The sequence below is a fragment of the Octodon degus genome, unplaced genomic scaffold, assembly GCF_000260255.1.
Source record: "Octodon degus isolate 3935 unplaced genomic scaffold, OctDeg1.0 scaffold00039, whole genome shotgun sequence".
Classification (NCBI taxonomy): domain Eukaryota; kingdom Metazoa; phylum Chordata; class Mammalia; order Rodentia; family Octodontidae; genus Octodon; species Octodon degus.
The window spans coordinates 183939-199113 of NW_004524615.1; the positions used below are offsets into that span (position 1 = coordinate 183939).

General features: G+C 50.7%; 1 protein-coding gene and 1 pseudogene across 5 annotated transcripts in view; one reads left to right on the plus strand and one right to left on the minus strand.

Annotated features, from left to right (window-relative positions):
- The window catches only part of Rasa3 (RAS p21 protein activator 3), a 118812-nt gene that overhangs the window by 33971 nt on the left and 69666 nt on the right, over positions 1 to 15175 (plus strand). For 3 of the 5 annotated variants that reach the window (XM_004631148.2, XM_023715178.1, XM_023715180.1), the window contains exon 1: positions 10200 to 10433. The exons of 1 other annotated variant lie outside the window; for it this stretch is intronic. In XM_004631148.2, the coding sequence (XP_004631205.1) occupies positions 10379 to 10433 (55 nt within the window). In that variant the 5' untranslated portion in view covers positions 10200 to 10378. Of the gene's footprint in view, positions 1 to 10199; positions 10434 to 10681; positions 10701 to 15175 lie in introns of those variants that run through there. One more of the 5 variants, XM_023715179.1, reaches the window with a different exon arrangement.
- LOC111816752 overlaps positions 10441 to 15175 on the minus strand; it is a 15845-nt pseudogene continuing 11110 nt past the window's right edge.

Genomic DNA, 15175 nt, shown 5'->3' on the forward strand with positions numbered 1-15175 from the left:
TGGGTGGAGGCACTGGGGTCACTGAGATCCTACCAGTCTGCTTGTGCTTACTCATCCCTGTGGTCCCCAGAGTCTGGGCTCTGCAAGTCACAAGCCAAACATGAGGTGTGTGTTTCAGTCTGGGGGCTGTAGCGGCAGATTCCCCAGGCCCTGGCATTTTCTTAGCAACTAGGAAGAAATAGGGTCCCAACCATTAGCACTATTATCCCTTGCTGCAAATATAGTGTGAATGCAATTATATAAATAAATAATCAAACCATTTTCACCATCATAAAAACGAGGAAGCAAGTTCATGAGTATTTTACGCAACATATCCTTCCCTTTGAGAAAAAGCAAAATTCAGCTGATGTACTTACTACATCCTCTCCTCCTATTGACAAGGAAACAAACGTGAGAATGCAGTAGACACTTGATTAATGATGAAGTGTCTTGGACTTCTAGGAGGGTGGGCCTTCTCAGTGGGAAATGTCTGGCATGGTTCTACATTGGAGTGAAAATCATCACTAGGATAGGGCCAGTTCAGCCTCATTATCCAGGAAGGAAAGCCTCTCAGGGAGTCAGCGGAAGGAGTCCTAACACCAGGTGTGGTGGGAACAAGGCATCACCCTACCTCAGTCCATCCCCAGATTCCTGGAATGTAAGTCCTCCCTGGTCCCTGCTGTGACATTTCTCTTCTTGTGAGTGCTGAAGGCACCTGGGCTATCTGTTCACTTCATGAGGCTCTCGCCCCGGGCCTGCCTGTTTTTACCTATGGCCCTCATCCCTGCTCTGGTCTCTGTCAGTTAAATCAATGAAATCATCTCTTTAGAAACTGAAATTGGGATTTGGATGCAGCTGACCCCTGAATTATCCACAAACTTGGGGAGCTGGGAGCTACCTCCTACCCATGCATAGTGACTTCAAATGGACTTGAGAAAAGGTGGAGGATAGGACCCAAAGCCATTCCAGGTCAGAGTGCTGTAGCACTCTCCACAAACCTGTGATCGTTGTCAAATGACACACTCAGTTGCTCATCATAATGAGATCTACAAGAAATCTTCAGATTATGCCAGTCTTCAGAATCTTCCAAGAAACTCTTCTGTCTTGAGCTGTCTCATGCAAGCATAGACAACCCAGGAGGAGAACCATACCCAGAAGAGGCAAACTGCTCTTCTTCCCATCTCGAGTTATACATATTTATCTATCCCAACCTCTTTTGCGGAAGAGTTCAGATTTCTGCTTGAGAACACTTCTAACACACCAGGAAAAACCAGGAAGATGTTGAAGCACATTTCCCAATGGAGGATGCTGAGTGCCTTGAATTTCCTGGACTGCATGCTCTGTGAGTGTGCATGGCCGAACAGCTGGTGCTTGGTGAGGACCGGAAGCCCCTGGAGCATGAGTGGAGACCCGGATGTGTTAGAGTTGGAGGCAGCCAGCTCATCATACTGACGTTAAGTGAGACCTTCACCTCTGCAACTGCCTCTTCTCCTCCCAACTGCTCACTACTTTGTAGTAACTGATGAGTTTTTGAAGGTTGTTTCCTAGGGAAGAACTGAGTTGCATATTCAGGAAAACAGTCTGCTTCAGATCCTTCAGCCTTCTGGTATAGGCTCTTCGGCCTCCCATTGCAGACCTGTTGGCTTCCTGATATGGATTCTCACACAGGACACTGCAGTGAGCTCCAGACCTTGAACTAAAAGCTGCCATCTCCAGTGCGCAGACACCCTCCATATGCTTCTTCGTCCAACTCTGTGGCTGAGCATCATAAGATAATCTTGTAATTTGTTATACATTTGTATATCTTGCATTTTCAGCAGTAAAACACTGACTAACAGAAGCAGGAAAATGGCCTAAGCCACAGTGGATTCTGCAGGAGGGATGAAGTGGCTGGAGCCCAGGGCTGCTGATGTTCTCACAAGAGACTACACAGACACACTTGCCCTCAACACTCAGGGGTGTCATGATTTAGCTTTGTCTTCACAGTCTAAGCACACCAGGACACACTGTAAGGCCTTGTGAAGTGGTGGGATACCCCAGGGCTTGCAGCTTCTGCGTTCTATATCCCAGGCTTTCAGGAGAAGGACGTGATGCTGAGAATGATGAGGACCTACAGTGATGGTGGCAGACCTTGGTGGTGACAGCTAAACTGAAAGACCAAAGAAAATTCATTTACAAGTAATTATTCTCCTCAGAAAAAAAATTTAAAATTATTTATTTATTTGTACAGGGTCTTGCCACAAAGCTTGGACTTGTAGTGATCCTCTTGTCTCAGCCTCCCCAGTGCTGGGATTACAGGCATGTGCCACCATGCCCGGTTTTGGTGACTGACACGGCATACTTGGGGCTCCGGTGCCAGTGCAGCATGCAGTGCCAAGGATCGAACTCCGGTCCTTGAACTTGCCAAGCAGGTTCTTAGATCACTAAGCTATCTCCCCAGCCTTCCTCAGAAAAAAATTTTTAAATTGTGTATCTACAAAGCAAGAACAGGGTGGTGTGAGGAATAGGCAGAGAGTAGGAAAGATGATTGAAATATGATTGCTGAACTTAAAATAACACAAAATAGGGGGAATTTAGGGTCAAATGAGTCTTTCAGCACATATCTCAAAAACAGAGACAGAGCTGGGTATGATGGTGCATTAGCCTCCTCCCCTCAGGAGGCTAATGCAGGAGGGCGGTCTTGAATTTGAGGCTAGTTTGGGCTATATGGAGAGTTCAAGTCAGTCTTAATTACACAGTGAGGCCCTGTCTCAAAAAAATAGAGATGGAAAGGACAGAAGACATGTAAGAGTTATGGATAATTCACAGAGGAGTGAAATATCTGGCTAATAGGAGCTTCAGAAAAAAGATAGAAGAGTGAGTGATTAGTTAAAATTAAAAGAGGAAATGTTCTGGTCAGGGGCAAGGCACGACTCATGACAAGGAGGTCCGCAGCTGACCAGGGAAGCAGGGGTCATCTGAAAATGCCAGGCTGACCGCTAGAGCTTCTGGCAGGAAGACTGTCTTATGAAGGGCAAGACCAGCTCCAGCCTTGGTGACATCCAACAGTGACTAGGCTCACTGCTCCCCAGATTCCTCATAGATGGGGTTGGATAGGAAACTGACCTGCAAGGGCATTTTGGCCAGTCCACCTGGCTGGGAGGATTGGAGGAAGGCAGGGGCGCCAGGCAGAGACACACGGCCATTGTGCACAACATTACCATGGCATAGTGCACACCAGAGCCTCAGAGCAGGCTTCTACACTCGAGAGTCTAAATAGGGGCTTCTTAACAAGCAGCTCACAGAATTCCTGATTATTTTATCACTGGGTTTCATGAGCTGGGACCTCCAGTACACCCCCGAGTCACTAGCTAGTTGTGGGTCCTTAAATAAATTTTTAAAAATTAAGCACAGTGGTGCATGCCTATAGCCCTAGCTAGTTGGGAGGTTGAACCAGGGATCACAAGTTCAAGGCCAGCCCTGACCATCTTGTGAGACCCTGAAGACACAGCTCAGTGTAGAGTTGAATTCATCCAATCCCTACTACTACAGAAAAGTAAAATAACTAACTAAAGCAGAGTGGTGTGAGTGAAGCCACGTCACAGTCCGAGAGGAGGACTTCTCTCATCCACTCGTGCCTGTGTCTGTGGCTACAGTGCAGCCCCTCCCTGGGGCCCCATCAGCAGCTGGAGCTTTGCCAGAGTCATGGCTGGGGTTTCGTGGTCATGTTGCCAGCTCCCACCTGCATCGAGGTTTCCGGTCGTGAAGTTGAGGGGCGTTGGGTGCTTGAGGGATCACATGCTTTCCTGACCTCGCCTTCCGACCTCTGGGCTACACCCTGCCAGGTGAGGGAGTAAACACGACCATGCCCTTCCTGTGTGGGGCTTGTGGTTTCCCCACGAGGGCTATGAGCAGCTACTTCACCAAGCTTTGTTTTGAGATGACTGTGGACTTGCTTGCAGTTGTGAGGAATGAGAGAAGTTCCTGGGCCTTTGACTCCCAAGTCCCCAGGGACGTCCTGCAAACTTCAAGGAACCTGGCTAAGGCTGCACCAGCCACATGTGTAAGGGGTGTGTGTGAGTGTGTGAGCATGTATGTGAGCAGAAGGGTGTGAGTGTATGTATGAGCACATGTATATCTAGACCTGTGCACTTCATCCCAAGTGTACAACCAGGTCACAACCGGGCACCAGCCACCCTCCTCTAGGTCCTCTCTTGACCCTATCCACAGCAGCTGTGTATCCTCCCTTCCCCACCCATGTCCAGCACTGCACAGCAGTGGCCTTGGGGGCCCTCTCTTACCAGTTGGCATCCACTAAGTCCCAGGTGTCTGTCTTGCCTTGCTCTGTGGGGTCCACTGCTATCTATTTGGTCACTCACTTGTGGAAGAAGGTCCAGAGGTGTGTCCAGCTCCGGTCAGCATGAGGACATTGGAGAAACAGGCCCTGGGGTGGGCTTGCAGTGGGAGGCCCAGAGGTCTTAGCTGGCCTTCCTCTGGCCAGGCAGGACAGGACCACAGAGGATAGGGCCTAGCCTCCTGGCCCAGAACCTTCGCTGTGTATAGAGAATGCTGGGCCTCGAGGGGCCACTAGCTGCCTGGAGACAGCATGGCTCTGGGCAGTGGAGCCTGTGCAGTGCACACTGGCTTCTCGTGGGCCCTGGCACGAGGCCTGCAGTTCCCCAGCTACTATGGTTCTGAGTCTTCAGGATGGCAAGATGCCCTGCGCCCACCGTGACCAGGTTTTCATGATCCACAGGCTACAGGAAGCACTACCCCCCTGGCAGAGATACCCACCACTGAGAGGAATGACAAGCTGTTTGAGTGGTGTCACGCCCCACAGTGCAGCTAATGCAGACGTTTCTCTTACAGAGATCTACTGTTCCCCAGTGCCTCCCACTGGGACTAACTAAGGTGGCACATGTGGCCTGTGGTGCCCTGTGCTGGCCCTGGAGGACTCACCATGTGGGACTATCCTCTTCCTCCTTTGTAGGACTCCACCCCTGGCCAGGTTGGGTGGTTGCCTGAGCAGGAAGGAGGCAGTGCCAGGTTCAGGGTTGATGAGGCTGGGTAGCCGATGGGCCTCCAAAAATATCCAGCCCAAGAGCGTAGCTCCATATTTCCTACTTATGCCTGAAGCTCTTCCTGTGTCTCTCTTTGGCTTCACCCTTACAACCACACCTGGCACAAGCAGAGGGAATGCAGTGCAGTGCCCTAGAGTGACAGTCTCAGTGAGTGCCTCGGTGGCAGCTGCCCATGGGTTGAGCAGGAAAAGTCTACAAATGAATGAATGACCAAGCAAACTGTACGTCTTGTGTACTGTATTGCATGTGGATATTGATAAGACTGTAGGGTATTTGTTTTGTTACACTGCACTCATCCATTGAAGGGTTTACAGAAGGATCCACTTTTACCAGCCATGGACCAATTTGCCTCATTTCAACGATGCTTATGAAAAGTCTTAGACTTCCTGCTATACTGATGGCTGCTCCTCCGGCAGTCTGAACCAGGGGAGGGGGTGTTCTTTGAGCTGATTAGGGACTGATCCAGAGATTCTGTGGGTTGACCAGGTACTTCCTTGGCTCTAGAGTCCCTGGGCTCTTAGACTGTGTGGGATTCTGCTGTAGGAACTAGAGTGCTAGAAGGGTCTCAAGAGTAATTTTCTGTTTCTTTTCAAACTGTGTTTGGAATAATTTCATGGCAATTTTAGATAAAAATAAAAATATATTTCTAGCAGTTTGGGGAGATACCTCGGCAGTCTAAGCACCTGCCTGGCAAGCACAAGGACCCAGGTTTGGTCCCTAGTATCACATGCCATGCTGACCCCCAAACCCTAGGTATGCCATAGTTGTACACAGCTGTAATCCCAGTGCTGAAGAAGCTGAGACAGGAGGATCACTATGAGTCCAAGCTTCATTATTGTGAGACCCTGTACCAAATAAAGAAAAGATTTTAAAAACCCAACATTTTTAGGAAGGCAAGACTTAGACTCTAATTAATTGCTTGTTCAGCAATTTCAAAATTTCAAAAACTCCTGGATCTTTGGTTAATTAGAGTCAATACTAACAAGTTAGATGCACTGTGATAAGAACCATGCAGTTGCCCTGAGAAGAGGCTTTCTGTGCTCACAGCCATGGCAGTGGTGTCCAGCCCAGCCGTGGGCACCCCCACTACACAGTTGGAGTCTCCATTCCCAATAACCAGTGAGCACATGGGATGAGCAGCAGTGGCCCTAGAACCTGCACATGTCCCAGGAGGGGGGCCAGGCACAGACTACTCTGGTGATGCCACACGAGGAAGCCAGCATCACTCAAACAGCAATATTTGTGGGATACATGGCCCAGGCCTCCTTGCACTTTAGGCACACAACTTCTGGGCAAGTTGTGGAGAAGGTGGGCGGTGTGGCCCCTGTGCCAAGGAGGACTAGGATGTGAATGAACACACAGGCCCAAGGTGCCCAGGTCTCATGCTGTACTAGGGCCTTTCTACCAACAACACAGGACACCCGAACAAGCAGCATCCAGGAGCCAAATGCAACCTGCTCACTGATCAGCCTTCTCCCAGCTGCGTTCCAGACAGCTACCCCACGAGAGAGACTGCCGCAGCACGCCACCTGCTCAGCTCCGGGGCTCTGCGGTGTCTTTCTGTGTGGTCCGTCAGGGTGCTGGAAAGCTGCTTTCCTTGTGTGATGTTTCCATCTTTTTCAAGAAGCAACATTAAGAAATGACTCCATTCACGCAAGAAGCACCTGCGAACCTGTGCTAGATTCCCGGCACTTCAAGTGCCATTTGAGAGTGAAAATAGCTTTCCCAACTTTTTGAACATTTCTATAGAAGAGAATTGTCTAAAAACTTTTCTGTTGTTGTTGATCAACATACTGTCTTTTCTGAAAAAACTGACATACTTCTCATTTTATTAGATTTTGACTTGTGTAAGATATCTTTGTTTTTTCTTTTGGTGTTTTTCAGACCGGGTCTTGATATGCAGTTCAGGCTGGCCTTGAGCTCCCTTTGTGGCCCCGGCTGGTCTCAAACTTGCATCAATCCTCCTGCCTAGCCTCCTGAGTGCTTGGATTATGTGTAAGATATCTTTTCTCTACATTTCCTTTTTGAAGTTGGCTCTCAGGAGTCTCAGAGCTGAGCTTTCTGTTTATGGCAGTAGTGTTTCATAACTTAGATGACCGATATCATTTTTTTCCTTTAGTGCTTATTATGTCTTTTAAAATACTGGTCATTATTTTGTGTTTACCTCAAATCCTTTGAAAGTAGGCTGATCAGATATGGACGATATATGATGCAATAATGTTGTCATAGGAATAAATAAATATTCACTTGTTAGTAGATTATTACTTCTCAAGGAATATTTTTGAGAAGATACTTATATTACAGGGAGAAAGAGTGAATTATGAAAGAAAGCTAGTAACTCACCACCTTTTGCTCAACCCCTGGGTATTTTCCTGTTTCTTATTACTACAGCTGTGAGGGAAGCTCTAACTCAGAGGACTCTCTACTTATCTGAGAGGCCCTGACTCCAACAGGCCTCAAAATGTCTAAGTAGAAGCCAGATAAGATGGCACACACTGGCAATCCCAGCACTTTGGGAGGTTAAGGCAAGAGGATCAAAAGTTCTAATACTGCTGGGCAATTTTGTGACACCCTGGTTAAAATAAAGAAGTGAAAAAAAAAAAAAAAAGGAGTGTAAGGACTGGGGTTGTAACTCAGTACAAAGGCCCTAGATTCAATCCCCAGCCCAGAATAATAATGCTAAAAATAATAATAATAATGTCTAAAGCAATTGTTTTTCCTGGTATGAAATTACCTGGGTAAATAGCTAAATGGATATATATTTTTTTCTTTTTCTTTTGGTGTTTTTCAGACAGGGTCTTGGTATGCAGTTCAGGCTGGCCTTGAGCTCCCTTTGTAGCCAGGCCTTTGGCGAGCCCGCAGAGCTTCCTCACCAAGAAATCTGTGCTAAGTACAGTTCTTGGAGGCCAGGTCTTCCCTCTAGTCATCAGGTTCTGGGTTTAGGAGCTCTGGAAACTGGGCAGGGATTATAGATATTTTTTAATCCTTTATTTATTTATTTATTTATTTGGTACAGGGTCTCACTACACAGCTTGGACTCATAGTGATCCTATCTCAGGTTCTCTAGTGCTAGAATTACAGGTGTTTACCACCATGCCTGGTTTTAGCAGTTGGCATGGTGCAGGGCCGACATGGCACGTGGTACCAGGGATTGAACCTGGGTCTTTGTGCTTGCCAGGTAGGTGCTTAGACCACTGAGCTATCTTCCCAGCTCAGTATTGGGGATTTTTAATGGGAAACATTTTGTTAGCTTCCTGGTATTTGTAATTTCCTTTGGTTTTATAAGTTAAACTAAACCCAGTCTTGCTGGCTGACCCCTGACATTGCCTCTGGTAACATAACGCTTCTGTGACAGCTCTGCAGCTGGGGGAGCTCTGGCCACCCGTGCAGTCTTGGTGCTTATGGAGTAACTGCACTGCCGTGGGGCTGATGGCTGTCACTGTCTGTCTTCTCTGAGACAGCATCTCTATAGTAGCCCAGTCCTGCCACAACTAGCACTCCCTCATTCTCTGAGTATCCTGGATCCAGTCTCAGGGCCTGCCTACCCCACAGTGCCACTTACCCTCCTCTGCCGTCTGCCACGACAACTTGGTATTCTTACTTCACTAAATATGGGATATGGCTTTTAAAAACTTTGAAAGGCCATCCTCATGGCATGGGTAGTAAGGCACCAGGTCCTTACTATGGTGGATGTGCCTCAGTCACTGAGCTAATCTGAGCTATTCTGTGTATGACATTTTTCAGATCCTGCAGTGGGGCCACTGGTGCTCTGTCCTGCCCACCAGACATGGCTGCAGCTGGGTGATGCTATTAGTTGGGCAGATACCTCAAGAGTGTCTCTAGTGACAGGGAAACAAGAAACTCCTAAGGCCCACAGCTCAAGAGGAATCTGTGAGTCAAGATTTCTGAGTGTGTTAAACCAGAAGACTGGGATCTAAGCCTCAAGTTTTCCCTTCTTTTGCTCCAAGGCCCTGACCGTGGTGTGGCAGGCCTTTGGTGTTGTGGGCACCTATCCTCCTCTTGGGCTCCGTTATCTTTACTATCAAAGCCTGGCCTGAGTCACAGTACTTTGTCTCAAGTTTGGGGACAAGAGTACCTTCATGTGGTACGAAAGGGGCCCTTTGTGCCACAACTTCCTTTCATTTGGTCATCTTGTCTTTGTCTTGCCCTCAGCAGGAGCTGCATTCCATAGTTTGAGGAATCACTTTCCCAAAACGCCAGTGCCTTTATTCCCACAGGGACCTACTCTGGGATTCACTCAAGGCAGTCACCTGGCCTCGTAAGGATTCCAGACCTGGGTGCAGGGTCATGAGGAATCTGTGGGGTCAGAGGAAGAAGGGCAGAGCAGCTGCTGGCCTGCCTGTCCTCTGCAGCAGAGCAGAGGAGTGAGGCCACTGCTTCAAGTTGTCCATGTGGAGAGAGGTTGGGTAGGGTAAGGAAGGTTCCGCGGGAGCTCTGCACCACTGCCCAGAAGCCCACGGCCAACGAGGATACGATGCGTCTTTACCTGGGTTAGGCACTGCAGGCAGGAGGAAAGCAATGGGCATGGGCCTTGGGCGCTGAGGGGCGGCTAGAGGTGGTGCAGCAGACGCCAGCTCTCCTTCGCCTCCGGCTCTTCTCGTAGTGTGGAGGCTCCATAGCGGCTAAGGCTGGGCCAGAAACTTTCTCAGGTTCTGTGTTATGTTTGATGTTGCTTTTTAAATCTCGAAAGTGGGTTTTTCCATGGAGCCCGCAGATAACCCAAGCGGCTCCCAGACTTCCTTTGTCTCTCCTCCTAGCAGAAGCTATGGATAGGGCCGTCCGCGGCAGCAGTGGGGCTCCAAGAGGACGCTCCGGCCAACCCGCTGGGCACTGGGCGGGCCGAAGCAGCTGCCGGAGGGCCGTTAGAGCTCCGGGCAGGCCAGCGTCCTAGCCCAGCGTCCAGAGCTGAGTCCTTTCCCATCCCGCCTCTGCGGCAGGCTCCGCCCCTTCAAGGATCGACCAGTGGGAAGCTGGGTATGATGGCAGAACCCTAATACACCCGCCCACCTTTGGGATCTCGACCAATAGGGGGTAGGGACAGATGCACGGCGGAGGCTCCAACCACCGCCCACGCCCTCGGCCAATGGGCGGGTGTGTGGGCGGGGCTGGCTGGGAGGGCGGGGGTGGGGGGCGCTGCCCTAGAGTGCGGCCGTGCTGCGCCGCTCTCGTTTGCTGCCGGAATCTGCCTCTTGCCCCCGGCCTCTCGGACTCTGCCGGCCCGCTGGGCTCCGCAGCGGCTCCGGCCCGCAGCCCAGGTCCGGCGCGCTCCGGCCAAGGCTCGCCCGCTCCTCCGGGTGCGGGAGCAGGCGCGGTGCAGCATGGCGGTGGAGGAAGAGGGTCTCCGGGTCTTCCAGAGCGTGAGGATCAAGATCGGTGAGTGTCAAAAGGCGGAGCCCTCCGCGCGGTGGCGCTGCCCCCGGGTCCGGTCGCGTCCCTTGCTCCGCGAAGGACCGCTCCCCTCCGGCTCTGCCCCGGGACTGATTTCCGGAGGCGCAGTGGTGAGGGGATGCTGCGGGGAATGGGCAGCTGTCCGAACTGCTGAGGGCCCTGCCTTCTTGTGTTTGCGTGTGCAGGGGCCCTGGGGTCTGCCTGTGCACGTCGTCAGTGCAGAGGTGCACGGTGGCTGCTTGCGCTGTCCAGGTGTGCCCGAGACACTCGAGTTCTGTGCCCTCCTGTGTTTGTTTGCATGTGCATATGTGTGAATATCTGGGGCTCATCCTTAAACTTCAGGGGAATCCACCGACAGAAGAGTCTCTGAATCTCACTTTTCCCTTCTGCACTGGGTGCAGAAACTTCCTTTACTGAGCCTGGTCCAGCGGCTCCACCCTGTCCCCAAGGGACTACCGGGCTGGGCTGTGTGCCCGATGCTCTACCGCCACCACAGTGACCCCCCTCCCCCATCCATTGAGAACTGTGTGGGAGTGTTGGCCAGCAGGGTGGCCATCCAGCTCCGGGCCTGCTCTGGGCCTGGCCATGGGGCGTCAGAGTGAAAGAGGGAAAGGAAAGCGGATTCCCAAGAGTTCCCAGGGAAAGGAGCTGGAGGACTTTCCGGTTCTGTGTAAAAGGATTTGCTTTTCCAGCTGCTATATCTCTAATGTGGTAGGTTGTCCCCAAACAAGCTGGTTTGCCTGAGGAGCATCTTACCTATTACAGTGTGCCTAGTGCAGGGTGCGGGCCTATTTCGTTGGGAGGGGCTTGTGTGCAGAATGGAGCCCGGGATCTTCTCCTCAAGTGAACTGGGAAAGGCCTAGGGAAGCAGCAGTGACTGCTCAGTGTCCTTAGTTGAGGAATTCCAGCAACTCCTGACTGAGTGTTGTTTCCTGTAGGCTTTATTTTGGTTTTGAATCATTGCAGAGACAGTTGGGCTTTGGCTCAGAAACGCTGCAGAGGATGTGGCCTGCAACTCTGTTCTGGGGGTTGGAATCTGCTGTCAGCCTAACACTGAGGACTTAACCTTGCACTATATGCATTGCCTCACAGTGCCCACCCTCCTGGGGCAGGTCAGAGATCACTCCTCTGAGGTTCGGTCTCAGCCAAGATTCTTGTCCAGTGAGGAGTAAGAACTCTGAAGAGTGCCAGCCTCCCTGATGAGGGGGGCAGGAGGGGACTGAGTGGGTGTGGCTGACGGAAGACCCCAGTGCCCAGGGCAGTGGGCAGCCAGGTCAGGATCTTGCCTATCTGAATCGGAGCATTCACCTGCACCCCAGCTCCATGGCATGAATGGCAAGGAAAAGTTCTGGTGCTGAAACAAGGAGGATTTACTTGTGTCCAGAATGGCATAGTAATTAAGGCAGGAGAATGAGGAAAGGCCCAAATGTCTAAGACAGCACTCATTGGCCTGCAGGAAGAGCCAGCCCGTGCTCCTGTTCTGGTGGGTCTGTGCACCAGGGAACAGAGCTTAGGAGGAAGCTGCCTACTGAGACTGCCCCATCCCGTGCCCCTCCACCATATTCCACTTTAAAAGAGTGAAGCGCACACTAATGGAATCCTGGCTGCCTCTAATTCCATGTGGGGATTTGACAGTACTTGAACTTGGGGCAATGGCAGGAAGGTGAATGGAGGTGCAAGAGGTGCCCTACTTCCTGAATGTGCTTTCTCTCTGGTTTAGAGAGGTCCCAGTTGCCCTCTTGCTCTCCTTGGGGGACCTCAGGCAGGTGCAGGAGGGAGCTCATGTCCCCTCTGCAGCTGGGCTGTGCAGTCTGCTCAGTTGTGCACAGACACCTGCTGTGTCTACACTCCGAGCAGGTAAAGTGTTGCTGATTGGAGCCTGAGTCACCTGGAGGCACTGGTGGGAAGCTGGGTTGGGATTTAGTCTGCCTTGGTTGGACAGCTACATAGTATGTGGGTCTTGAGGACAGGAGCAGAGGAGGACTATCATACGGGAGTGATATGTGGCCTCTCCTGCCTTGCCTGCCTGATATCCCTTGCCGCTGAATCGATCTTTCTCTCTGTCTCTGTCTCTCTGTCTCTCTGTCTCTCTGTCTCTCTCTCTCTCTCTCTCTCTCTCTCTCACACACACACACACACACACACACACACACACACACACGCAGAGTTCTCCTCATTGCTATTCATCTGGGAACCCTGTCTCTGGCAGGTGGGCTTTGCACCACCCTTGCTGTGACTTGCTCTATGATCAAGGGCAAGCATCTTCTCCTTCAGAGAATCATTTTCCTACAAAGGCCAGGTAATCACTGCTGTATCCTGTGGGGATTTTCAAGGACTATGATCCAGGAGGAGTCCCTCCCTACCTCCAAAAAAGGGACAGAAAGAAAATTGTCCCTACCATTATATAAATAATCCATTGATAGGAAAAACAGCAGAGCACTTCAGAGAGGTTGGGAACTCTTTTTGGAGATAGGGCCTTGGCCTCTGGAATTCTTCTTTAGGAACTTGTGGTAGTAAAGAGCCTCCCTCTTTCTCTCTTCTCTTTCTTGTTCCAACCACAACTTGCAAGTAGGATGACATAGAAGAGACAAATAGAAATAAAGGATTTTTGGAGTCCTTGTCCTGAAGAGTCTGTTGTTTCCCCACTTAAATGTTGGGTTATTTTGGATATGTTCTCCTGTATACGTCAAGTGTTTAGGCCTGTATCTTTGGGAACAATTGCTGCTCTGTTATGGCAGTGCCTCCTATCCTGTGTGACTGTCTGGGGCTTCCTTGAGGTCGCTGCATTGAGGAAGTATGTGGTTCCAGCTCTGTGGTCCGGAAGGTCTGTGATGGGGCCCTGTTGAGATGGGGCTGTTCTGCCCATCGTGTCACTGGGCCTCCGCACTCCCTGGCCTTGCAGCATAGCTTCAGTTCCTACTCACATTTTCCTTTTCACAGCATTTACTCTTGTTTTCAAGTGTCATCTTGTCTTGGTAAATATGTTCAGTGATGAGTAGTACACAAGGGTGTTTCTGTCAGGCCCAGCTTGCCTTCTGGGAGAAAAGTTCTCTTGAATGGTTGTGACTTTGTTCATTCTTCTGTGGAAGGATGGGTAGCACCAAGTCTATGTGGGGTATGGGCAGCTAGACTGTGCCTCCTTCTCATCTCTGTGCCAACTTCCTGTACCTTGGGCTGCTCCTCTCCTCCTCCTGGATCTCCATGCCTGCTGTTCAGGGGCCTCTCATGCCCCTTCCCCATGAGGTTAGAGCTTGGCTACGAAGACTAGCAGCAGCCCCACTTATCCAGCAGAACACGGCTACTGCAGACTCTTGGGTGCTGGCCTGCCTCTGGCCCCCACCCTCTGCCACCTCATGGCAAGCAGAGTCTCAGCCAGAGTGGGAAGAACCCCAAGACCAGAGAATGGCTTGGGGGCCATCAGGCAGAACCCTATGACAGGCAGGGAGGAAGCTGCTGGGTGCAAGCTCAGAGCTCAGGTTCTGCACATGATGTCACATAAGCCTGACTTACTCCTCACAGCGTAACAACGTGCATGTCCCAGGAATGTTGTGAGGCTCACACAGGTATGGCCTGCCTGTGGGGAGAGTCTGCTGCAGCAGGTTAGGATGATTTTCCAGATGGTGTCTCCCTGTCAAGTCTGGACTCCAAAGAACAGGTGTTGCAAATCCAGGCAGTGGCCTTGGTAGTCTTGCCACTTCCGTATGTCTGTGTGTAAGGGGGTGCTGTGCTAGCCATTCATGGTCCTTGACATCAGAAATTCTAGATTCTCCTGACTCTTGTTGCTAAAATTACCTCAGATCTTCCATTAACCAGGCTGAGTACAGCTCATGCTATTTTTATCCCTAAGGACTAGTGAGCTGCATTGGGTTGGGCCCTTGCTGTGGAGCCGTGAGAGCTTCGCCCAGCGTGGCTGCCACCTGCAGCTGCTCCCAGCTCTACCTGGGAAGGGGTAGGCTCACTGTGCATTGGAACGGGGATTTAGATTTAGAGTGAGTGTCTTGCATGTATAATTTCATTTCTCTTAAATTCTGACAACTCTGATAGTGACTTTGAGAAAGAGAGGCCCAGAGGGCATAACCTGTTGCTGGCGGTCTGGTAATAGAAAAGAACTAGGCCAGGGTCCTGTCCCCTCTCAGTGCTGCCAGTCATTGCAGAGGAATGCCTGCCTTCTTACCTCCATCTGGGTAAGCAACAGTAGAGGACCAGGAAAGAGAGAAGGCTTGGCCTTGTGGACAAGAGGCAGCTGGTGCAAGACGTGAGGAAGGCCGTGTGCATGAACAGGCAAGTGAAGCACTGTTGGGGGCCAAGGCTTGGCTTTGCTGACCAAGGGGAAAGGACAGGAGAGGGAGCTGATTCTTTGAGTAGGTGAGCCTGGTGCTGGCCTGGCGGTAGAAGCCCCAAGGTGACCTGTGGTTGGGGTCACTTGAATGGACCACAGCACTGTTCCTGTGAAGCTGGTGAAGCAACTGAGGGCCAAAACGTCACACACACACACACACGGACATAGACATGTTCATGCACAAGCTAAGTAAATTGTCTGCTTCTCACAGAACATGTTGAACATTGTGCATTTCTCTCTTTTCTTCCCTCCCTCCTTTTCTCCCTCCTTCCTTTTCTCCCTCCCTTTTCCCTCCTTCCCCCATTTTCTCTCTCTCTCTCTCTCTCTCTCTCTCTCTCTCTCTCTCTCTTTCTCTCTTTCTTTCTTTTTTCTTTTTCTTTGCTTTTTT